Source organism: Phoca vitulina, unplaced genomic scaffold (assembly GCF_004348235.1).
Source record: "Phoca vitulina isolate PV1807 unplaced genomic scaffold, GSC_HSeal_1.0 scaffold1, whole genome shotgun sequence".
Classification (NCBI taxonomy): domain Eukaryota; kingdom Metazoa; phylum Chordata; class Mammalia; order Carnivora; family Phocidae; genus Phoca; species Phoca vitulina.
The window spans coordinates 60922104-60947999 of NW_022589704.1; the positions used below are offsets into that span (position 1 = coordinate 60922104).

The 25896-nt window shown below is 41.7% G+C and overlaps 1 protein-coding gene and 1 pseudogene across 1 annotated transcript in view; one reads left to right on the plus strand and one right to left on the minus strand.

The window, feature by feature from the left end:
* The window catches only part of MYO3B (myosin IIIB), a 390474-nt gene that overhangs the window by 121275 nt on the left and 243303 nt on the right, over window positions 1-25896 (minus strand). Inside the window, exons 26-29 of the mRNA XM_032401018.1 lie at window positions 18468-18579; window positions 17168-17330; window positions 15520-15600; window positions 1295-1411 (exon numbers count right to left, since the gene is read on the minus strand). Of these exons, the coding sequence (XP_032256909.1) occupies window positions 1295-1411; window positions 15520-15600; window positions 17168-17330; window positions 18468-18579 (473 nt within the window). The remainder of the gene's footprint in view (window positions 1-1294; window positions 1412-15519; window positions 15601-17167; window positions 17331-18467; window positions 18580-25896) is intronic.
* On the plus strand, window positions 25214-25768 carry LOC116643200 (annotated as a pseudogene).

The window sequence follows — 25896 nt, forward strand, 5'->3', positions numbered from 1 at the left end:
CAAAGTTGGATTGAACTCAATGAGCCATTCATATTTCCTAGGAAAGTCAAACCAATTCTCCACTGGAGCATTTCAGAATAAGATAGAAAGGCATTTGGCCGAAAACATGGGAGCAGGCAGTGCAAACTCAAATGCCTTTGGGGCCACCCAGGTAACATCAATGTGTGCACTGTCAGGCAAAGAGAGAGGGAAGTGGGGGGGTCTGAGGTGAACCAGAGAACGTATGCCCCACCTAAAGACATTTGGGTTCAAAGTTTAAAAAAAACAAAACAAAACACTGTGTCTAGCCAAACAAAACACATCTGCATGGTGATTACATCTGTAAGACCTCCTATTTGTGACTTCTGCTAAGGAGAAAGGGTCCAGGCCATGAGTCAGTAGAGTTTAGGCGTCCTGTTTTTGAAAATGAAAAGTGTGTGGTTGTCTCCGCCCCCAAGTCTCCTCAAATTTAGGAAACACTGCTGCTCCCTGGGCTGCCCCTCTTTTCCTTCTTTCCCACTCCCTAACCTCCCAACTCCAAGGTAAAGTCCCAGTTCTGTATTTCTTTGAAACAGAGGCTAGGAGGCAGATTCCAAAGGAGTGGGAAGTGCCCAGAAACTCTTTGCTGGGTCCGGCAGATAAACTGCAAACTCTACTGTAAAATCCAGGGCAACTCATCTGCACATTTCAGAAAATGCTGGCATTAGCATTAAAGGCCATATTTTTGAAAATCACAGCTTCTTCCAGCAGAAGTCCAGAAACTGCAAACTGTAAAAAGGGAAGATTCTACTATTTTTTTAAATGTTTAAAAACCACTGATTTAGTCTGTCTAATGCTCTCACTTTACAATGATGTTAACTAATGGAAGGTGGCTTAGACCAGATAATCAAGTTTTAATTTCTTGTCCCCGGTGCTCCTCCCCACCATAAATGTTCTCCATCAGTTTGAGATCTATGGACCAATGTCAGGATCATAAAAAGACCTTCTTGAGAAGCTGAATTTTCGTAAGTCCTGAGGTAGATCAGACAGAAATGTGTCAGCGTCCACTCCAAGAGGAGTTGAGGAGATGCAGTCGGTAAGGAGAGTCACAACTAGACCAGTTTCCCAGCAAAGAGGTCAATGGGCAGAGAAGCTGAGATTATCTCTGTCTATTCTTTCCCTTTTGTGAAATCGCTGGTCAGGATCGCCTGTAAGGCTGCCCCTGAATTTAATCAGCTGTCTCCTATAGAAAAACAGAGGGTCCATATCAGGTGGTCATTTCCATCTCTGGAACCTTCTCTGGAACATCCTTGAATATAGGATATCCATCCCAAACCTCTAATGACCCCACCTGTGTGGTCACCAGGTTTACTGCAGTCTTGATCCTGGGCACTTCTCTTGCTATCCCTTGTGACAGTGGGCTGCAGATCACTGCTTTGGTCTAAAGGGTGTCCTGTGGAATGAAACAAAGGAGGAACTTACCAAGTTTATGCTCCCACACCTGGAGGAATTACCCAAGTGGGTGACACAATGTGGTTAGGGAAACCCACACTTGTCTCATGGTCTGAGGCTCCAATGTTATAAATCTCACCAACAGATTTGGTGCTTATTTTTAAGATTTAATACAGTGTGGTTGGAGAGGGCCTAATTGTAGGAATTGGTGACTGTCCTGACTGGACTCCCTACTTGATAATTCCAATAAGCTCTGTCTCAATGATTGCATTAGTCAAACTGGGAGCTTAAGTGTACCAGGACAGGGCTTCTGGTTGGACAACTGGATGGTTTTCCTATTGCCTTTTTAGTTGTACCACCAGGGAAGTAAAAGGAGGGACAAGGTCTCCTCCTTTCCTCCACATCTCTGCCCCTCAGGCATATGTGTCCTTTCCTTTCATCTTGTAGTCCTGTTCACTGATGGTTGTGGGTCGACAACGAATAATGCGGTCATGGAAAAGAGAGACTACACATTCCACTAGGTTGAGGACTACCACAGTTGCAGCTTTTTATTGTCCAGGCAGCTTAGCTCATGTTGATAAATACCTAAATACTTCTCTACCAAAACAGCTCACGACTTGAGTGGAAAAATACTGAAGGGCCTGTCCTGGCCGTCACATCTCTTCTTCCATTCTCCATGACCCTCGAGGGCATGATGGGTTGAAGATGTCCCACCACCTCAGACTACCTCAGGTATCTGAAGAGGGCTGGTTCTTCCCAGCTGGATCCCTTGGCTCTAGAAGAAACCACACTGGTAGCAAAGCCCCTCATCCTAAAGATATGCTTCAGGCTTTGCCCTGAGGCAGCCCCCTCTTCTTTTCCTCTGACCTGCGATGTAAACCTTGTTCTCTCTCATCCTGCTCCTTCCTTCTGACTCTGGCTGTTTCAGATTTGCTGGCAGAACTTCCAGATATACCATATTAGAATATTTGGGATCTCTGACCTTTCTCCTTCTTTTATTTCCTTGGATGGAATTTTTTTTTCCCATCCTGTCCCTCTCTCTCCTTCTGAGTGACTCTCCTACCTCAACATCACATTCCCACACCCAGCCTGATGGCACCATGTCTCTCCATTCCCTGGAGGTGCCCAGCAAACCCACGTTAAGCAATGTCAGCTACTTCAGACTACACTTAAAGAGATACAGTCCCTACTCCCATGGAGCTTACATTCTAATACATTCTAATATTCTAGGAATAAAAAGAAATAACAGATATAAAAACACCCTAAAAGTTTTAAGGGAGTGACCTGGGTAGACTAGAGTCCCCTCAATATTCCTGTCTACCTAGAACCTCAGAATGTGACCTTATTTGGAAATAAGCTCTTTGTAGATGTAATTAGTTTAAGATGAGGTCATACTGGATTAAGGTGGGTCTTAAGTCCAAAGATTAGCGTCCTTATAAGAAGATCACGTGAAGACACAGACACAGGGAGAATGCATGTGATAATGAAAGCTAAGAGTGGAGTGATGGGTCTACAAGCCAAGGAATGCCAAACATTGTCAAGAACTACCAGAAGCTAGGAGAGAGGTATGGAAAGAATTGTCCCTCAGAGCCTCCAGTAGAAACCAACCTTGCTGATTTTGGACTTCCAGCCTCCTGAACTGTGAGAGAATAAGTTTCTGTTGTTTTATGCTACAGAGTTTGGGGTAATTTGTTATGGTAGCCCTAGGAAACTAACATGAAGAGGTAAAGCTGACAGATGATAAGAAAAAAGAAATAGATGAAAAAGATTAGGTACATGTATTCAGCTTGATTTCACTGGGGGGTGGGGGGTGTTAAGAACAGGAATTAGGGAAATCTCCATTATTTTCATTTAACAAACAAATACAAATATATGGATTATTATGTTCCATGCAGTGTTCTAAGCCCTTTACAAAAATTTACTCTTTAATCTTCATAGTAACTCTAAAAGGTAGAGGCCACTATTATTCCCATTTTACAGTTAAGGAAACTGAGGCCCAGAGCGGTTAAATAACTTGCCCAAGAGTCACACACGGCTGGAGAGTGGCAGAGCCAGGGTTCAAATCCAAGCAGTTTTGCCCTAAAGTCTGAATTCCTAAATATGACATGGTACAGCCCCATTTATGTAAACATTTTAAAAATCATTAACCTCTACTCTTATTTTTTCCTTTAAAAGTGGAAGTAAAAATTCAGACTTTATTTCTTTCACATGCCGGGGCCTCTAAGTTCTCACAGATCTGCTGCTGTGGGAGGAGGCTCTGGCCTGGACTGGCATTCGATGACCCACCCAGAGGGTAGCCCCAGAGGCATGGTTTCCAGCAGGGGCACCGTCTAGGTAGATTTCTTGGTTGGGGATCTAGGCAGGGTAGGCTTTCCTGCCCTCATGATGGACCTGGCAAACAGTGCCTACTGTATCTGGCAGAGAAGGCGCATACAGATGAGGCACAAAGGCGCAGCCTTCCCTCCTCACCGCTGCTGGCGAATTGCACCAGGAGCCCGTGTCATTTCTGGCTGGAGTGACAGCTGGTCAACAGCCATCTTATCAGAACATAAAGAGGCCAACTTGTGGGAGGTCTGACAGCCAAATGCCACCAAAAGCAGCACTGAGAAAGTACAATTCTTTTTTTTAAAGAATAGAATCTCACTGACAGATTTTTTCTTTTTTTCCCCCAACAGCCACATCAGAAACCCCCTTTCCACATAAAACAATTCTGGTAATTCCAAGCCTATGAGAACATTTTCCACTTTGATTCTCCAGCGCTTAATTCCAGTCATTATCCCGGTCAAACTTTGAGTTCAAAGAAAGTCTTGCCGGGTAATTGCTTTCTCTAACTTGGAAACTAAGGAGGCAGGTTTTCCCTTATCCTAGAGATCAGTTTCTTGTCTGCCTCAGAACATCGCCGTTTGGGAAATTCCCCTTGCCTTCAAGCACCCAGGCACTGTCACTCTGTTCTCTTCTGACTCCCAGCGACCTTGGGTGGGATTTATTTCTTATAATTTATGCCCCGCCTGCTTCCAAAAAGGACTGGAGGAAGCTTCATAGGTTGTTTGTTTCTTGTGGTTGTGTTAGCTGGCTCTAGCTTAGCACTCCTCTTAAGCTTGGGGCAGATGTGTCCGTCCTGGTTCCATTTGAGACTGTTTCTCCCACCTCCTTTTTAAAAGATTTTATGTTTAAGAGCAGTTTTAGATTCTCAGCAAACCTGAGAGGAAGGTACAGAGATTTCCCATATATTTCCTGCTTCCACATATGCATACACTATCAACACCTCCCACCAGAGTGCTACATTTGCTACAATTGATGGACTTACACTGACACTTCTTAATTACCCAAAATCCATAGTTTACACTATGGTTCACTCTCGATGTCGTACATCATATGGGTTTGGACACATTAAAATGACATATATCCATCATCCTTGTGTCATATGGTAATTTCACTGCCGTAAAAAATCCTCTGGGCTCTGCCTATTAACCCCCTCCCACACCTGTGGCAACCATTGATCTTTGTACAGTCTCCACAGTTTTGTTTTTCCCAGAATGTCATAGTTGGAATCATGCAGTACGTAGGCTTTTCAGACTGGCTTTCACCTTGTAATATGCATTTATGTTTCCTGCATGCCTTTTAGTGGCTTGAAAGCTCATTTCTTTTTAGCACGAAATAATATTCCATCGTCTGGATGTACTACAGTTTATTTATCCATTTACCCACTGAAGCACATCCTGGTCGCTTCCAAGTTTTAGAAATTATGAATAAAGCTGCCTCAAACATCTGTGTGCAGGTTTTTGTGTGGACATAAGTTTTCAACTCCTCTGGGTAAATACCAAAGACCGTGAATACTGGATCATATGGTAAGAGTCTGTTTAGTTTTGTAAGAAACTGCCACACTGTGTTCCAAAGTAGCTCTACCATTCCGTATTCTCATCAGCAATGAATGAGGTTCCTGTTGTTTCACATCCTCATCAGCATTTGATGTTGCCAGTGTTACAGATTTTGGCCCTTCTAATAGGTGTATAACAGTATACTGATGTTTTAATTTACATTTACCTGCTGACATGATGTAGAGCATCAGGCTGTCTGTTCCCTCTCAATGGGGAAAAAATAATTTTTATGTTGCTTTTGTGACCACCCCCAAAGCATTTAGCAGAGTGTTCTGCACAGAGAGGATGTTCAGAAAATGTTTGGGGGAAGGGCACCAGATCAGGAGTTAGGCAGTCTGGATTGCAGGGAAGTTTCTTAGCCACCATCTGTAAAATGGGGTAAGATTCCCAACCTACTTCTCAGGGTTACTGTGAGAACTACAAAAATAAGGTGGGTGAAACTGCCTTGTATAAACTAGAAATTTCTATGCAAAAATATAGCATGTTAGGAAAGTAAGTATTTCTGTTTGTTAATCAAGAAGGAAATAATTCCCACCTCTATGATCATTCCAGCTTATGCAGTTCTGGTTTCCTATAAATCAAAGTTATTTACTTTCCTATAAATCTTTCCTAAAAAGATAAAGTTTTAGATGTTTACAGCAGCTTTATTCGTAGTCACCCAGATCTGGAAACAAATGTCATTTAGCTAGTAATTGGCAAAACTATGGTATATCCACATCCTGGAATTCTGCTCAGCAATGAAAAAGAACAAATTACTGTTAAATGCATGAACACTGATGAATCGTAAAAGTATTAAACTAAGTTAAAGAAGCCAGACGCAAAAGCTTATATACTATATTACTCCATTTCTATGACATTTTGGGAAAGGCATAATTATAGGGATAGAAAACCCATTAGTGGTCACCAGGACCTAAGGGTGGGGGAGGGATTGTAACAGAAGGGGCAGGAGAGAGCTTTTTGGAAATTTTCTTTTTCTTGATTGTAAAGGGGATTACCTGTGCTCATTCAATTTTATCAAACTGTTTTGAGTTTTACTGTATATAAATTATACCTCAATAAATATGACTTTTTAAAAATCACCAGGACCTAAAAAAATTAAAAGATAAAAGTCTTCTCAAACTGATTGTTCCTGGAAAGCAGGATCCAATCATTTCTAACCCACTAGGAGGAAAGCGTCTGGTGGGGAGAGCCTTGCTGTTGACGAGGGACACTTCACAGCCATTTGTATCATTGACCATAGCTGGTTTTGACACTAAGTACTTGGCTCAAAGTCTATGAAATTAGCAGGCTCTGGTTGCTAGTACATCTCAACCGTCACAACTTTATTGACGAGAATGGCTACCAGCTGTCACCTCTGCCTCCACCTCTGTGCTCAGTGATTTAGACTTCATGGCCACAGCAAATCAAGTCATGATCCTGCTATGGCTCTTCGTGTTGGGGTTTGAACTCCTAGCCAAATGGCTGTCGCTCAGCTGTTAGGCTGCCAATCACCCGTCACCGTGGGTTAAGCATGATATGCACACTGAGATCTTCCAACTCCTTAGACATCTGAAAGGCAACTTGCTTTCCACACCAGCAGGCAGCAAATCTGGGTGATATTTAACTCCTGGATTTTAGAATTTCCGACTTTATGGAAGGGGGCAAGGAGGGGACTTGCTATTTTACAGAACAAGTTGCAGTAGGGCCTCAACTCAGTGAATGGGGGAAAAACAATGTCATTAGCATACCACCTAAATCTTAACAACTATGAGGCCAGTGAAAAATTTATCTACACAAATGACTCCAGCTCTTGGCATGATGGAGCAGAGTTCTTTACAAAAACAAAAACAAAACCACTTCAAATCTTTCACATGGTACTATTATATTTTAATTTTCCCCTGTTAGATAAGCAAGACATAAGATTTAGAAAGTTCTCTCTTTTATAAATGCTTTATTGTAACTGTATTTAAGATTTGACAGGTACAATTTTTTTCTCCAAAATTGAGAGAAATGGTTTCATCTTTTTGAAGTTATAATATTATTATGCTCACCATTGAAGAGTACTACACAGACAGATTTATTTCCCAGTGAAGTTCATGTTTAGGAAGGGGGTACACAGAGGGAACTAACATTTGCTGAATATCTACCACATGCCAGGTACTATGCAGGATGCTCTGCATGTATTATCTGTAATCATCTTCACAGTGGTCCTGAGAACTAGGTCTTCATGAGTTCCATTTTACAGGTGAGGAAACTAAAACTCAGAAGTTAAGTAATTTTCCCCAAACCATATGACAAATTATGGCATAGCAGAGATGTAAAGTCGATTGTTTTTTGTTTGCTTTTCTTTCCTTTTTCTTAAAATTTGAGTATAGTTGACACGCAACATTACAGAAGTTTCAGGTGTACAAGATAGTGATTCAACATCTCTATACATTACGCTATGCTCACCAAAAGTGTAGCTGCCATCTGCCACCATGCAATGCTATTACAATACCACTGACTGTATTCCGTGTGCTGTAACTTTTATTCTCATGACTTATTCATTCCATAACTGGAAGCCTGTATCTCCCACTTCCCTTTACCCATTTTGTCCATCTTCCTGCTCCCCTTCCCTCTGGCAACCATCAGTTTGTTCTCCGTATTTATAGGTCTGATTCTGCTTTTTGTTTATTCATTTTGTTTTTTAGATTCCACATATAAGTGAAATCATATGGTATTTGTCCTTCTCAGTCTGACTTGTTTCATTTAGCATAATACCCTCTAGGTCCATCCATGTTGTTGCAAACGGCAAGATTTCATCCTTTTTATGGCTGTATGATATTCCATTGTGTATATATACCACTTCTTCTTTATCCATTCATCTATCAAGAGACACTTAGATTGCTTCCCATATCTTGACTATTGTAAATAATGCTGCAGTAAACATAGGGATGCTTATATCTTTTTGAGTTAATGTTTTCATTTTCTTTGGGTAAATACCCAGTAGTGGAAGTATTGCATCATATGGTATTTCTATTTTTAATTTTTTGAAACACTTGCACACTGTATTCCATAGTGGCTGCACCAATTATATTCCCACCAGCACTGTACGCAGGTTCCTTTTTCTCCATGTACTTCACCAACACCTGTTATTTTTTGTTTTCTTGATTTTAGCCATTCTGACAGATGTATGGTGACATCTCATTGTGGTTTTGATTTCTATTTCCCTGATGACGAGTGATGTTGAGCATCTTTTCATGTGTTTGTTGGCTATCAGTATGTCTTCTTTTGAAAAAATGCCCATTCAGGTCCTCTGCCCATTTTTAATCAGAGTTTTCATTGTTTTGGTTAAAGTAAATTGTTTTGACTCCAAAGTCCACTTGCTTAAGTTGGTATATGAAACTTTTCCCAAAGCTTTGACTGGTACCCTATGTCAGTGTGCCATATCCAAGGTGCAAATAAATGGTAGAGTGTGGTCTACTGCAAAGAGCACTGGATAAAGATTGAGAAGAGGGCTTTGATACCAATTTTTTTTTTTTTTTAAGATTTATTTCTTTTAGAGAGAAAGGGAGAGAGCACCAACGTGAGCACACATGGGAGGAAGGGAAGAGGGAGAGAATCTTCGGGCAGTCTCCCCACTGAGCATGGAGGCTGCACAGGGCTAGATCCCATGACCCATGAGATCATGACTTGAGCCGAAACCAAGAGTCAGACACTCACCCAACTGAGCCACCCTGGAACCCCAGCCAATTCTTAAGCTCCCATAACACATAAGGAGAGACAACTTATTTAAATTCTCTGTGCTTCTGTTTCATCTGTTAAGGGGGAAAACAAAATCTGCCTTTCCACACACAGGAGTCTTTTGAGGAAAAGAAGTCCAATCACTCTTGCCAGAGCAGTTAGTTTTGTCCCTAAATGTTTCTTTACTATTATGTAGATATAGCCTAAATAACTATGATTCCATATGAAAAAAAGAAACTTGAAAAAAATTTAAAGGAACAGAATAAAGGTGACTTGAGTGTGTTAGTGATCACAGTCACGCTGAGTGTAGTTGATAGGTTGAGGTGTTAAGATGCCACTTTGGGCAGGACCTCTTTGCAGCCAGATTCTGGAGTTCTACATGAGGTCCAGAATGGAGAAGCTGATTCAAAGCTGAAGTACGCAGGGACTTCCTCTGAAAGTTTAATCTTGAGTCCTGGGGGCACAGACTGCTGCACCAGTTTCATCTTAAGCACAGTTCTGTGCCATGTCAATATATCAGTCACAATCAGACCTCAAGCCCATGTCGGCTCTTTACAGTTTCCTCTCTGTGCATTAGGTGAATAGCACTCTGGGCATTTAATTCTAACACGGACAATAATTTGATTTCATAGCAAAGGACATTCCTTAGCATTCCAAGTTATTTCATGGCAAGAATTCCATTGTTTGTGCCCAAGTGAGGTTTGCCAGGGCCCATTTCTTGACAGAAACCTTGAAGCCACAGGCCTGGCCTTCTCTCTGCTATATACTACTTCCTCTAAGCCAAGCTTCGGGAGCTCTCTGTAGGTCTCATGTCTCTGTATGTGTCCTGTCACAAATGGCGCAATTTCCCAAAGTAAAGCACAACCCTTACAGCTGTCATAAATCAGCCCCAACTTTTTACTTACAGAGAGCTAGAGAAACCCAGGCAGTGTGCAGGTGGACTGGGCAGGACTCCTTGCATGAGCCTGAAAGTACTGTCTTCTATTATACAAAGATTTAGAAGGCAGTAGGGCTAGCATGCACCTCATGGTTCAGCTCAAGCCTGGCACACCAGCTAACACGTTCCCCTAGATGGTGCTTTACTCTTGTATGGCTATGACCTAACACAACAGGAAAAGAGAGGTCGATGGTTCCTGCCCTGGCCATGAAGAGTTTGGAACCTGTCTTCTCTCACATTTTGAGGAAGTAAGCATTTGTGTGAAATGACCAGGAGTCTAAGAGATAGAAATGGAGTGAGTGAAGAAACAGTGGAATAGAGGTAGAATGGGAAATAGAGATGAAAGGAGAGGAGTGATCAGATTGATTTCCTTCTGTTAGTTCCAGGTGGACCTTTGCCTTCAATGGTACATTCACTTGACCTTCCTCTACTGTTTGGCTTGCGATCAACAATCTGCTTATGCACAGCTTTGTCAGTCTGAAACTATCTCCTGTAACCATTTTTACCTTCAAGAAACATGGATTATTTCAATGTATATCCTCAGTTATATTTCAGAATGATTTTGACTCTTTGTATTGCACTGGAGTCTTATAGAACTCCCTCCTAATATGTACTGACATGATATAGAGTACCTGATATAAACAGCATCCTTCTGAGGAGCAGCATGTTTTATCACCCTCTGTATCAGAGATGGGAAATTTGATGCCCCAAATGAAATCCCATCGTTCACCATGGCAGCTCCAGCATACAGTAGGTACTTAATAAACAGTGAATGAAAAAAGACATTTCCAAATTTAAAATATAGTTGTCCTGCACACCTAGGGATATTTCCGGAAATCTAGTTCCAGGATATTACTACAACCACCCAGTCACTGCCAACTCACCAACAGTGCTAAAGGAACCAACCTTTTGAAGTTAGAAAAGACCAGAGGAGGCCTTACCTGAGAGAGGTTTAAAAGTTCAGGCAGCCTTTTTTTTTTTTAAAGATTTTATTTATTTATTTGAGAGAGAGAGAGACAAAGATAGCAACAGAGAGCACAAGCGAGAAGACCAAGAATGAGTGGGGAGGAGAGGGAGAAGTAGGCTCCCTGCTGAGCAGGGAGCCCCATGCGGGGCTTGATCCCAGGGCCCTGGGATCATGACCTGAGCTGAAGGCAGACACTTAACTGACTGAACCACCCAGGCACCCCAAGTTCAGGCAGTTTTAAACACAAAAATTTGGTTTTGTTATGAAGCAGGGTCAAGTTTCTAAAAGAAGTTAAATAGTCTCTGATAGTTTGCTATCTGAAATTGTATCCGAGTGTGCTGGAACCTCTCTGGACATGACGCTTGATTTCCCCTCTGGAAGCAGCATTTAAAGCAACTCTCATTGCCCAGTGTCACATGATGCACCCAGCAGTTGCAGTTGAATCGGGTTTAAAATTGCCTGTTCACAGGCTCAAGGAAGCCTAAGCCTTGGCAGATGCCAAAAGGCATCGGAAGGAGAAATGGCCATCGTTTATCTGTGTTGTTGGAAGGGCGACGGAGGGGGAGTAAGTGGGAAGTTGATGGAGGACAGAGAGGGAAACATTTTCCACTGCCCTGAAGCAATTAGTTGAAAATGTGCTGTAAACCAATGGGCTCTTCCTGCTCCTGGGGGTTGGGGGAGATCAGGGAAAGGGGGCTGGAAGAGCCTACTCCTTCCTGGGGACACTCTTTGAAATTCCATTCCCAGCCCCTGGGGCTCCACTGTCACCTAGTTGAGGCATTTTCCCCTCTGAGATGGGGAAGCCCACCACTTGGCTCTCACTTAAAAAACAGATCTTGAATTAGAGGAGCATTTTTAATGAGATATTGTAGACCTTTTAAAAATCCCTACTAGGTTATGTGTTTTGATAGTATTTACTGAGGAACATATTCATTTTTATTTGAATAAATCTGGTTATATCCACTTTGTGACACTAAAGAGTTCATTAAAAAAAATAATAGATTAGTAAAGGAATGACATATAACTGTTACTTTTTACTTAGAATACCCCATCTATCTGAAAACTAATATGTGTAATCTTATCTTTCTGATTAAAAAAGTATGTAATTTTAAATTCTTTGGTGTTTAAAAGAGTATGTTTTCCTTTGACAAGAGCCTATTATTAGCATTAACAAATAAACACACACAAAACATGTCACTTCTCACCAAGATGACATTCAAAGTTGTTCCCCTGGCGAAAAAAAAAAGAAAAAGGCAAACTGATAAACTATACTTTTGCTTGGGATCCCTAGCTCTCTCTCCCCGAGATTGCTCACATCTCATAGAGGCCCTTTATTGCCGGTGCAATGTTATACACGTAGGAAATGGATGCGTATGTACCTAGGGTATTTTTTTCGTTTGTTTTCTCTTCCAGCATTTGATCACTGGCTGGTGAACTGTTTGGGCCCACAGAGATCTCTAGACCACCAGCTCATGTATTTGAAAGGCATCTGTTTATTTTGAAAATGCAAATGTGGCCTACCTCAAAGACTGACAGGCAAGAAATGACCCACTGAGCAAGGGGAGAGGTTTCCAATCTGGAGCCCTGTCCCTCCCTCTATCAAACCGAGATCACTCGCTGTCAAAACCACTTAAACGAGCTCCAGGAATCCGAGTGAAGGGCCCACAATTAAAATGAACAGGCCTCTCTGTGTGTGTGCGTGCATGTGTGTGTGTGTGTGTGTGTGTGTATCTCCTTCCCTCTCTCTTTCAGGAATTAGCCAGGCAGATCATTTCTCACCTAGTTTAAAGTAATGAGAGGTCAGTTACAAAAGGACTCTGCACCTTTGAAATGGTGGCTCCTAGACCGAGGGCTGCCTGGAGGAGGGACACTGGCCTCTTAGCAGTGGCAGCCCAGTCCTGGGGACGGATTCCCGGAGAAAGCCCAGGAAGGTTAATACCCCGACTTTGATCTCTGTCAAGGCATACCAGCAAGAATTAATTTACATTTCAGATGAAAAAGGTTGACAGCATGAAAAGGCATCTTGTTTCTGGTATGTGAACGTGCCGTAATAGATCGGGAATTCTGAAAGGAAGTTCTGAGGAAGCTAAAGGGATAAGCTGTGCGGCTGCTTTTATTGGGAAGGAGATGAAAGGAAAACAAATTTCAATATGTGCTGCTCTGGAGCAACATGTATGCCAAATGCTTCCTAAATTTCAAGGGCTGCTCTTTTAAAAATATATAACATATCTTAGCAACACCACTAAAAAAAAAAAAAAGGCAATGGGCCGGAACTTGAAATACAAAGAAATGCATTCCATAGAATCTAAATTTCAAGTGAAATGATTTGTTGAAAAAAAAATAAACGAGAGAATAAGTTTCGAAAACAATCAGAAATGATTGTACTAGGATAATATCCGTAAGCCACTTCCTGCAGGCTTCACAAGTAAGGGAACCGCTAGGTCTGGGGCTTGTTCTACTCAGAAACATCCTAGTGTGTGAAGAGCTTGTAATGAGAAGATTATGCTTTGGGAACAACACACCTGAAACAGAGAAGTTGGAATGAGTTGCTTTGCTTTTTAGATAAACACAACCATGCCTTCCAATATAAAGATAAGGACAACATTCTCACGTAAAAGTAAACTGCCCAACACTACATCAAAAACTAATGATGTAATGTATGGTGATTAACATAACATAATAATAAAAAAAAGTAAACTGCCCATACAATTGCAAATGCTGTTACCCTATCCAGGCATCTTTTCTGCTAGCACAACACCAGCACCTCAATTCCTGTCCATGGTGTTGGGGTGAAGGGCAAAGAGACTCTGGCTGCTTTGCTCTGACTGCCACACTACTTGCAAGACGGAGAGGTGGAGTTAGTACCTGTTCTCATGTCCCCCCAAGCCCCTGTAAACTCAGTTAGTGGAAGTTCCCAGCACCACTTGATAAGTAGGAACACTAGCGGCCGGGCTAAAAAAAAAAAGGGGGGGGGTGCTTGCAAAGCTTAAAAAAAAAGAAGCACCTTGAAGACATGTGTTCTCTCCAGTTCCACAAAACAAAATTATCCTTCCATGGTACCTACCGCATGGGTGCTCTACCAAAAAGGTGCATTCACGACCGGCCTGGTATGATGATGAAACAAACCTGTCTCTGTTTTCATGCAGCCCTCCCTCACTTGGCAATAACAGAGTGCAAACAGGGAACCCTCTAAAGATCATTTTCAGAGAGGGAAAATGTGATTTATGATCCTATATCCTGAACTCAGTGGATCAACAATATATAACCCAAAGTTTATATTTTAAAACATATGTTGGGCTTTGGGCCAAACTGCAAGATGAGAAATCAGTCCAGGAGACCGTGGGGGGGGGGGTGTGAGCACGCGTGTGTGCGTGTGCCGTGTGGTGTGGTGTGGTGTGGTGTGTGGAGGTGGGCAAGGAAGGAACAAATACACTGTGAGTTGTCTTTCTTAAGCTGCAACTAGAATTGGATCCTTCTTCCAATGAACTCTTTGAAGTTGTAGAGCTTAAAATTCCTAGGCGATGGTGTTAAAATTTACACATTTGCATCTCAATGACATCCCTTCCTTCCAAATATTTTGGTTCTGAATGAAGATGTCAGGTCTCTACAGTGGCCCAAGAGAGTTGGGAGAAGAGTTCCTGGAGCCAGGTTCTGGGCAGGGACAGCCTCAAAAAGGTTGCAGCTGTTTTATTTAAGAGTTTGCTTCAAGACAGCAGTTTCTGAAATCCTATCTCTCTTCAGGCTTGTGGAATCCGCAGGACTGGCCACTGCTCTCTCACTCTGTCTCCACATTTTACACTCTCGGAGCTCCAGGTGTGCTCTGGGGCCTACTTCTTCCAGGGCCTCACTTAGCATATAGGGCTTCCCATGATGAAGGGGACCCAGGCTGGCAGGCACCGTGGGTACTGCCATTTGCAGAAGAACAGAGCCACCCAGGAGCCAGGGACAGGTCAGATGAGGCAGGAGCCAGAGCTCCAAGCACTCAGGCAGCCAGGCCCAAGCTCAGCCACAGCTTAACCCCTCGGGGCCCAGAGGACCACCTTAGCCACATACAGGCTGGGGTGTGGGAAATCCCATTTGCTGGGAAAGTCCCAGAGCTATTATTATCTCTGTGATGCTGAAAGATGGGTGTTGCATATGATCCAAGAATTCCAAGGTTGCCAGACACCTTCCAGACTTAACCAGACTTGGGCCTGGCCTCCTGTTTCACAGATGACAGATGTGTGACTCCAAGAAGGAAAGGGATTTGTTCAGTTGGCGGTATATGAAGTTGACTTTATCCGACCTGCCGGTGTTCAAATGCTGACTCTGCTACTGACCAGCTGTGTGACCGTGGACAAGTTACTGCGCTTCTCTGGGCCACAGGTGCCTTCTCTATGAACTCAGGAATATTAGAGCACTTACTGAGAGTCTCCTTACACAAGTATGGCAAGCGGCAAATGCTCGCTGTCAGCCTTTTCATCATCACGCCGGGGTGTGTCACAACAAGCACTAGAACCCCCACTAGAACTCGAAACTCCGATTCCAGTGCTCCTGAATTATTCACCTCTCAGCTTTCTAAAATCATATGAACTCAATCACAGAATATTTTCAAGTGGATGCTATGAAAATGATGTTTTAATTACCTGCTTGAATAGGAACCGCAGACTCACTCCTTCTGTTGCTTATTTTCTTAAATTTCTTCCAAGCATCATATCCTCTCCAGGCTAAAAATACAAAACCATGTGCTAGGAATGATATTAATTTAAGAACTTGCCAGCGAATTGATATAAGCTGTTTTCCCTCCAATCTATTACCCCTCTTGTCCTCCCTCCTGCTTTCTCACTGAAGAAAATAAGCAGAGATACGTGAGCGATGATGGGGAAAAGGGGCCTCTCTGTACTCTTAGCTGGGCCTCCAAGATGCTTCTGAGAAGGAGTTATTTTTGTTCCGGCAGTGAGTTTCCAGAACACTCTGGATTCTACTTATGAATCACTGGGGACCTCTATCCCAGGTGAGGCTGTTCCCTGTCATTCTAATCCCTGGAGGAAGCTCTGTGTTCAGGACTTGGGAGTAGGGTGGTTTGTGGGGATGGTAGGAAAGAACTGGAATAGCCTGATCTGTTTGATTTTTTTATTTCGGAGGAAGGTATGAACATGAAATTTGAAGGAGTGAAAAATAAAGAAGGGAGTCAGGGTGCCTGGGTGGCTCAGTCGGTTAAGCATCTGCCTTGGGCTTGGGTATGATCCTAGGGTCCTGGGATCGAGTCCCACATCTCACTCCCTGCTCAGTGGGGAGCCTGCATCTCCCTCTGCTTGCCATCCCCCCTGCTTGTGCGCTCTCTCTCTCTCACTCTGTCAAATAAAATAAATAATAAAAAATAAAGAAGGGAGTCATGGGGGATAATTAGTAGCACAACACCTGCATTTGGTAAGGATGAACCATGTGCCAAGAACTGTGCTTCGGGAGAAGGAAATGATGCAATAGTATGGCAGAAGGCAAGGAAAATGGATAAGGAGAAGAGAAAGAGAAATCTCTGGGGGTGTGCTGAGTCCTACAGACAGTGGACTGGGACATTAAGCTGCCCACCAGGAGCATGACCACCTCACCTTTTTGTCCTTCCCATTAGCATCACAGCTCCCCATGTTGCTGAGTGCGGTCATGAAGTCCAGAGTGGACAATGGGATTCTGGGTTATGAGAGCACAAAGGAAATTGTCCACTATGTTCAAGACTGATGCTTTCATAACCACTCATCAACAGCACAGAAGCTCAGATGCTGTTTGTAACATAAATGACACCCACATGTGCAAAGAGACACTGCATGGGCCGGGCATATGAGAGAGCCTGGTGATTTGTTCCCTTGGTTTATAAGCTCTGTCTGTGCTAGAAAAGCCTTTGGGAAAGGGCATTAGTAATTCTGATGCTGAGAACTTGGTGATGGGCCTGGGGTGTATATTATATCAGTCATCTGGGAGAAGGGGCACAGGTCTGTGTGATTTGGGTTATCCCTCTGCCCACTTCACACTCCCTCTACCGTGCTGCTCACTACAGTGTGTTGTGATGGCTTGTTTGCTTATGTGGAGGTCAGAGGGACCATGGTAGTCTTGCTCATGGCTAGATTCCCAGCATCTAGCCCAGGGCCTACAATAGGCACTCAATAAATATTTGCTGAAGCAAGGAAGAAAGGAAGGAAGAAGGGAAGGAAGGGTAGAAGAAGAAAAGAAGCCATTGAGAAAAGCAACAGATGAGTGGCCCCAGTACTTGATGAAATGCCAAGATTCAGGACCGTTTACCTGATTGAATGGCAATCGCTGCCTTCTCTCTCCTCTCTCTGATTCTTTTGTATCTCCTGGCTCCAAGCCACCCCTTGGCATATGCCTGCAGCACAACCACTCTGCCTATGACTTCTTGCAGCAACAAATTTAACTGCTCGACATGGTAATATTTGAGAAAAACCTGAAATGAGATATTAGTTTTAGCATTATGTATGGGCTCCCAAACAGAGGGTCAGTCTACTCCAGAGTATTCTTTTTTTTTTTTTAAGATTTTTTTTATTTGACAGAGGGAGAGGGAACACAAGCAGGGGGAGTGGGAGAGGGAGAAGCAGGCTTCCCGCTGAGCAGGGAGCCCGATGCGGGACTCGATCCCAGGACTCTGGGACCATGACCTGAGCTGAAGGCAGACGCTTAACCAACTGAGCCGCCCAGGCGCCCTGACTCCAGAGAATTCTTATTAAAAACATTAAAACTGTTATCTACATAAAGTTTACAGCGACTTCTTTTATGCTAGCATTACTGACTTCTTGGGAGCAAACACAATACCCCTTCTAAGGTTAAGCCAATCCTTGATTACTGATACAAACAGATGATGAGGTTAATGGGATTTAGGAGATCCCAAATGTTCTCCAAGTCTGCTTTATAGCTGCCAGGAGTTCTGTTTTCTTAATTTGATTTCTACTATCTATCTCCACAGCCTTTGATGGAGGCACTAACCAACAGAACTGATCCACAGCCAACGATGGAAGTTCAGAAGGAGAACGACCTAAATGATCCACAGTGATCTAATTTCTGCTGAGGAGCAACCGTGTTGCCATCCACACTCAGACTAAGACTGGCTTTGTACGGCAATTCAGAACGGATCATAAAAACCTGGGTCAGGGATGGGATGTTCCCTAAATGAAGAGCTATACACGATGAGACTACTAATCAGGGTACATAGTAAAAAACACATGAGTCTAATGAAAAATGGACAAAACTGTAAAAGATGCTCATTCCTGTCAATAAGATTTGTGTATTTCCATGAGGTGCTGGAATAAGCAACATTTTAAAAGGGACATTTTAAAATAAACTCAAAGTTCTCATTCTGGAAATGCTAAGTGGTTCTCTCAAACTACATGCAGAATAGGAGGGAACCCTCCTCTTCTTGTCCAGAGGTCCTAGGACTCCTGGCCCAAGACCAGCAAAGATCAATGTTAGGCTGGGGTTTTGTCTGCTAAGCCACACAACTTACAGAGCTATTCATATCACTGACAAGAGACAAAGATACACAGTAGAGCATCACAGGTGACAATATGAACAAAAAAGAAAAAACTACCTTTGTTTTTCCCAGCACCCAGTGATCTAATCTGGATTTTTCCAAGATAGCAACACAGCTCTCTTTGCTGGCAAGAGGTGTTTCATGTGCTTTGAATGCCAAGTAATAATACCTACAAAATAAAAGAGTAAAATAAAACATTTTTAGTTATCATTTCATTGTATAGTGGATATGCTCTGGAACCACTGCCATGCCTTGTTTTTTAATAGTAAATAGTTCTTGAGCACCAATATTAGCATACTAGGTAGTGAAAGGTATACAATTTATTAACTTGGCTCTTACTTACTTTTATATTTTCTGCTATGTGTATTTCCCTTTTAATATTGCTTTATAATTCATGTTCAATGAATATTTGGCATATTTTGCATGCAAAATCAAAGTATCGAATTCTTTAAGAAAACTGAAATTTAGACAGCCTTCTAGTAAAAGTCATCATTTTATGTGTTAGCATTATTATAAAATAATTTGTAATCTCACTGTATAAATTTTGACTCTGCTTTGAAAAGTCCCCTCTGAAGCAATTTGTAGATAGCAAAAATGATCATAGCCTAATTACTACTGAATCAGTCTGCTGAGCTACATGTCCATCTCGAGGTACAGAGTAGGTATGGGGTTTTTTTTGTTGTTTTTTTAAAAGATTTTATTTATTTGAGAGAAAGAACACAAGTAGGGAGGAGGGGCAGAGGGTGAGGGAGAAGCAGACCCCCGGTGAGCAGGGAAGCCAATGCGGGGCTCAATCTCAGGACCCTGAGATCATGACCAGAGCTGAAACCAAGAGTCAGATGCTTAATCGACTGAGCCATCGAGGCACCCCTGGAGTAGGTATGTTTTTTTATATAATCACCAAAACCATATTTGTCTTCCTAAATTACTCCATTTAATCAATGTCCATACTTTCTGGATAGATTCAAAGAACACCACAAAAAGGTTTTTTTCCCCTTTTTCTTTATTCTTTATTCTCCCCTTTAAAATATACACACATACACAGTGGAATAGATTATCCTTATAGAACAAACACCTTACCTTAGTTTTTCTTTAAAAAACTTTCAAGGATCTTTGCTCTTTGCTGCCATCTATAATTAAATTCAACCCCTTGGAAGTTTAAAAATAAACCTAATTTCCTTGTCAAAGGATTTTCCTGCCGTTCCTCAGACAAGGCTGATGTGTTATTTTAGAATTACTGTACTTTAAATATAAAGCTGTTTTTACTTTTCAAAAAAAAAATTCACCTAAATGCAAAATACGACCCTCTCCTTGCCAAATATTCCCGTATCTTTCTGTTTATGGAAAAATAAACGTACCTGATAAGCACTTCGGTCATTTCACTTTATCTTTGTGCTACAAGGCTGTTTTACAAGGTAGGATCTAATGCTGAATTTGCTGGAAACATTTGCATTGAGAGATCCTGGGAATGTTTCCAAGGCTTTGAGTCTCTGTTCCCACCGTCGGGGAGCAGGGGCAGTGCTCTTACAGAACCCCTGAATGGTGGCCAGGACCACGCTAGGTCACTTGGCCAAGCCAGGAACCTGTTCACAGGAGATGCCTACTGGAGCTAGGTGGGAGGAGGGAGAGCCAGGAGTCCAGCTTAAGCCTTGGGGGCAGCTCATGGCATTGGCACAGATTCTTCAGCCTCAGTTTCTCCAGGCTGTCGTTTCAGTCATGGCTTCTCTGACCTGGCTGTAGCTAAAGTAAAAAGATTGCGTTCTGGAGTACATGGGGATGGTGGGAATGGATGGCAAATCTATATGGGTGAAGTTTTGGGAAAGCTGAAGTACAGATAGTTTAAGGTATAAAAGTCAGAGGTAAAACCAGGATTTCCTACATTCTTTCTGTTAGGCCTGGTCATTTATAACATGAGCTCCCTTAGCTTTAATCAGCCCAGGCTCAATACTATTGATGATGAAGTATCTAAAGAGAATCTAATGAATGACCCATCCTGTGCAAGATGTAAGAGGAATGCAAGATATGTTCCAGCTCTCCAATTAAGGATTTCTACTTGTTTTCCAGGCATCTCTAGATGGTTCCTAGCAATTTTTAATTTCTAAATAGGCAAGAATGAATTCTGAACTAACATAAATATTAGAACTTAACTTTGATTTCTGATCCTTCAACCCAAATCTCTTAATTTATTATGATGATAATATTCACATTTGGCTTAGTTCAGAAAGAGATGAGTAACAGTACTGCAAAGAAGTGAAGGTTTCAAAAAGTATTGAAGAAACATGTAAGTGATATGTCTGTAGTAATCAGGTCAGGTAAGTCTAATGGATTTCCTCCGTGGAGTAGTTCTGAATTCTGGCAGGTACCATGGTAAAAAAGCACTTTGGTTGAGCTCCTGTGTGCTTCAATATAAGGGCAAAACTGACGGGAACCAAGACAAAAGATCTGTCAGCAAGAGGGGTCTTTTTAGGAAGATCTATTCCACACCCACTTCCTGAAGCAGCTTGATGATTAAATGAGCAGGAGATATGCAATAGCAAAATAGTAAGTGTAAAGGTCCTGAGGGTCTAGGCACTTGAGAACACTGTAAAGACCAGCTCTGCCCTGAGCTGCCTCATGTAGGTAGAATTTATCTCTCAGACGGGAGTCTGAAACTGAGTTAAGAGTGAGAGGCTCTCTGTTGGGTAATCCCAAATCACTTACCTCTCTGTACCTCAATTCCCACAGATAGAAACGGGAACCAGTGGTTCTAAACTCTTTTGGGCGGGAGGAAGGGGCAGGGAAGATTCTCTGAAAATCTGGTAAAAGGTATCCATATTCTTTCTCAGGGAAATGTTTTTTTTTGTTTTGTTTTTTTAAAGATTTTATTTATTTATGAGAGAGAGAGAGAGAGAGAGAGAGAGAGAATGAGTTGGGGGAGGGGCAGAGAGAGAAGCAGACTCCCGTTGAGCAGGGAGCCTGAAGACACTGCTTTGGATCCCAGGACCCTGGGATCATGACTTGAGCTGAAGGCAGACGCTTAACCGACTGAGCCACCCAGGCGCCCCTCTTAGGAAAATGTACTTAACACAACACACTGCAAGGGTCTACATAGTTCCTGTTGGCCCTCCAAAGACCAAAGAGCTTTTTCCTGCTTTAGAACTCTATGGAAAGTGATAATTTTCTCAAGGTCTCATCTCATTAAAATATATAAGCTATTAAAATAGTAAATATCCAGTTGGAAAATACCTCTACTCAAATATGTTATTTAGTTTTCTGCCTAAAATGGCATATGGAATGCAGACTCTTCAAGGAAGAGTTTTAAAATATAACAGCCTAAGCACTTTGTAAACTATTAGTAAAAGCAACAGGCAACTAGAGATACATCCTCCCACATTTAAATTACAGAATCATAAACAGGAAGTATCTGTAAGGTTATAATATATATAAGGATATATTAGTTTTCTGTTGCTACACAACAAATTACTCCAAAATTTAATGTCTTAAAACAAACATCTGTCATCTCACAGTTTGTAAGGGTTGGGAATTTAGAAGCAATTTATCTGGGTAATTCTGGCTCAGGGTCTCATGAAATTACAGTCAAGATGTCGGCCAGGGCTGCAGTCATCTAAAGGCTTGACTAGGGCCACATGATTTATTTTCAAGATGGTGTACTCACTTGACTGATGGTAGAAAGCCTCAGTTTCTTACTGGCTGTTGGCAGGAGGCCTCAGTTCCCTGCCACATGGGCCCCTACAGAGAACTGCTTGAGTATCTTCATAACATAGAAGACGGCTTCCCTCGGAAGCAGGGATCCAGAGAGAAAGCGCAAGAGGAAACCCACAATACCTTTTATGACCAAGGCCTAGAAGTGACATACCATCACTTCCTTCATCTTCTATTCATTACAAGTAAGTCATTTAGTCCAGACCACATTCAATGAGAGAGAAATTAAGTTCCACCTCTTAAAGGGAGGAGTATCAAGTAATTTGTGGACACATTTTTAAACGACAAAGAAGCTCTCTAGAATATTAAATCTTTGTTTTACTGGTGTAGAAAACTGTTCTTGGTGAGATGAAATGACTTGTTCAAGACGACAAGAAGTGACAAAGGCTAAGATTATTTAAGTCTCTGGACCTCCATCTCATTGATTAAAAACAAACAAACAAACAAACAAAAAACTGACATGAATCCAGCTAATAAAGTTTAGTTTTTGATGTAAGGGGGAGAAACAAAAAAGAAAAGATTGATAAATTTGCCTACATAAAAATAAAAATTTTCTACTTAAAAAATTGAAAATTTAGGAAGACTTGGTCTTTTTTAGTTTTATTGTCTATTTAGATACAATGGTTTTTTCACATTAAAATCATGCTCTCTATAGAAAGTCCCCAGCAAAAGCTATTGCTTGGAATGTAGGTATATCCCCACCAAATTAATGGTGGTGAATTTCTTAGGCTGATCTCCAAAGCCTGTATAAACTATTTAATTTGAAGAATAGTATCTTTGAAGGGCACCTGGGTGGCTCAGTCAGTCAAGCAGCTGCCTTCGGCTCAGGTCATGATCCCGGGGTCCTGGGATGGAGCCCTGCACTGGGCTCCCTGCTCAGCAGGGAGTCTGCTTCTCTCTCTCCCCCAGCCCCTCCCCCCTGCTCATGTGCTCTCTCTAGCTCTCCTCTCTCTCAAATAAATAAATAAAATCTATATAAAAAAAAAAGAAAAGTACCTTTGAGGCAAAATGGTGCTTTTATTTTTCCTCATTTCTCCTTTCTTATGCTCTTCAGTGCAGGTTGACAAAGTATTTGGTAAGACAGAGTAAAGAAACAGAGACTATTAAATACACCAAAGTTGTCTTTTGAGACCTGGTCCATGTCAGCAAGAGGAAGGCTTTTTGATCTTATTTGTGTTCCACTCAGAAAACTGTGAGAGACTTATGTCTAAGAAACCATAATGGCCAAACATTGTCCTTCCAGGGTGGAGCCAGGAACAAAGCCTATAAAATCCCCCAAGAATTTCTAGGCTTCCCTCAGAGAGAGCAGGACCCTCAAGAGAGGGAAGAAAGGCAGAAAAGACTGAGGGGACTATAAAGAAGGAGTGAGATGGAAAGTGTCCCTGGACTTCATTCAAGACGGGCTCTGGGTCTACTGAAAGAAACCTTAACTGCAAAAGAAAAGAAATATAGAAATTTTGGAACTTTTGCATGTTCCTGATCAGCTTCCAGTGAGGTTATTGTTTTTCCTGTAAAGAGCTAGACTTGAACTCTTCCAGGAGCAATGTGGGCAAAACTGAGGGATTACATCTGACCAGTTGTATTTCAACGCTTACCACCATGTGTTGGGAGACACCAAGGCAGCTAGAGCATATAGGACAGAGTACCAGCAGAGAGCTACGAAGAACCCTGAACATCTGCGGAAGGCCTCTTGGGTATTCAGCAGAGTACTGATCGGCACATGCATGGGAGGAAACTACCCAAGGCTGTGGAAAGAACCATCTAAGAAGATTAAAGGAACTAGTGCCTGATGCTCATAGAGGGCTGGGAATAATGTGTTTCTACCAGCCAGACTGATTAACATCATAATTCATAGGACATTGGATAGGGTACTCAGAAGCGTCTTGCTTCAGTAGTGAGGAAATATTAGCCCTAAACATGGCTCTGCTTTTACCTAACGGATCTTAAAAACAAGATCCAAAAGAATGAAACTGTTTCCAATACAGGCATACCTCAGAGATACTTATGGGTTCAGTTCCAGATTACTGCAATAGATCCACTATTTCAATTAGGTAAGTCAAATGAACTTTTCGGTTTCCTGGTTCATATGGAAGTTATAGATCACTATTCTGTGGTCTACTAAATGTGCAATAGCATTATGTCTAAACAAAGTACATACTTTAAAATATTTTATTGCTAAAAAATGTTAACCATCATCTGAACATTCAACAAGTTGTGATTACTGATCACAGATTACTATAACAAATATAATAATAATAAGAGAAAAGTTTGAAATATAGTGAGAATTACCAAAATGTGACACGGTGACACAGAGTGAGCAAATACTGTTAGAATGGCGCCAATGGACTTAAACTTGAGAAAGGGTTGCCATAAACCTTCAATTTGTAAGAATCTGTGAAGCACAATAAAGCAAAGTGCAATAAAACAAAGTATGCCTGTAATTTAACTTTATCCCAGAACAAAGCACAAAGATATTTACAGGGATACAAAAATATCCAGCACACAAAAAGATAAAACTGACAATGCCAGCACCCAGTCAAAGATTATCAGGCACGCAGGAAAATATGACCCATAATGAGGAGAAAGTCAACTAACTGAAATGGATCCAGAAGTAACACAGATAATAAAATTAACAGAGAACAACATTAAAACACTTATTTGAACTGTATTCCATATGTTCAAGAAGTTAAATGGAGACACAGAGACACAAAAAAGACCCAACCAGACTTTTTGGAAATGAAAACTACAATGTCTGAGACAAAAAAAAAAAAATATATATATATATATATATTTTTTTTTTGTATATATACATATATATACACACACGCACACACAGAATAGAATTGGCAGAATTGAGATACTGAGGAAAAAAAGATTAGTAAACTTGAAAACATGAAAATAGAAACTATACAAAATGAAATACAGAAGAAAAAAAATAATTAAAAAAACAGAAAGAGAGCCGGGGCAGCGGTGGTGGTGGCGGCGGCAGGACCGCCTTGGCGCCGTGAGCAGCAACCCGGAGGGAGCGCAAGGCTTGGGGCGACACGGGCTGTGGGGGCCTGGTGACAGCTGAGAGTACTAGCTTGTGACAAGTCTGCACCATGCGTGAGTATAAGCTAGTTGTTCTTGGCTCAGGAGGCGCTGGAAAATCTGCTGTGACTGTACAGTTTGGTCAAGGAATTTTTGTTGAAAAATACGATCCTATGATAGAAGACTCTTACAGAAAGCAAGTTGAAGTAGATGGACAACAGTGTATGCTTGAAATGTTGGATACTGCAGGAACCGAACAATTTACCGCAGTGAGAGATTTATACATGAAAAATGGACAAGGCTTTGCATTAGTTTATTCCATCACAGCACAGTCCACATTTAATGATTTACAAGATCTGAGAGAGCAGATTCTTCAAGTTAAAGACACTGATGATGTTCCAGTGATTCTGGTTGGTATATAAGTGTGACTTGGAAGATGAAAGAGTTGTAGGAAAGGAACACGGTCAAAATCTAGCAAGACAATGAACAACTGTGCATTCTTAGAATCTTCTGCAAAATCAAAAATAAACGTTAATGAGATCTTTTATGACCTAGTGTGGCAAATTAACAGAAAAACTCCAGTGCCTGGGAAGGCCTGCAAAAAGTCAACATGTCAGCTGCTTTAATATATTAAATACATTGTAGCTCTTAGCCAGGTCTGAAGAGCTGTTGCCCAGTTCAACCTCGCCAACATTCCAAATTTGTTAACGCTACCAACGTCTTAAATGGACTTTCTGTGGTGGGACCCTTTAGG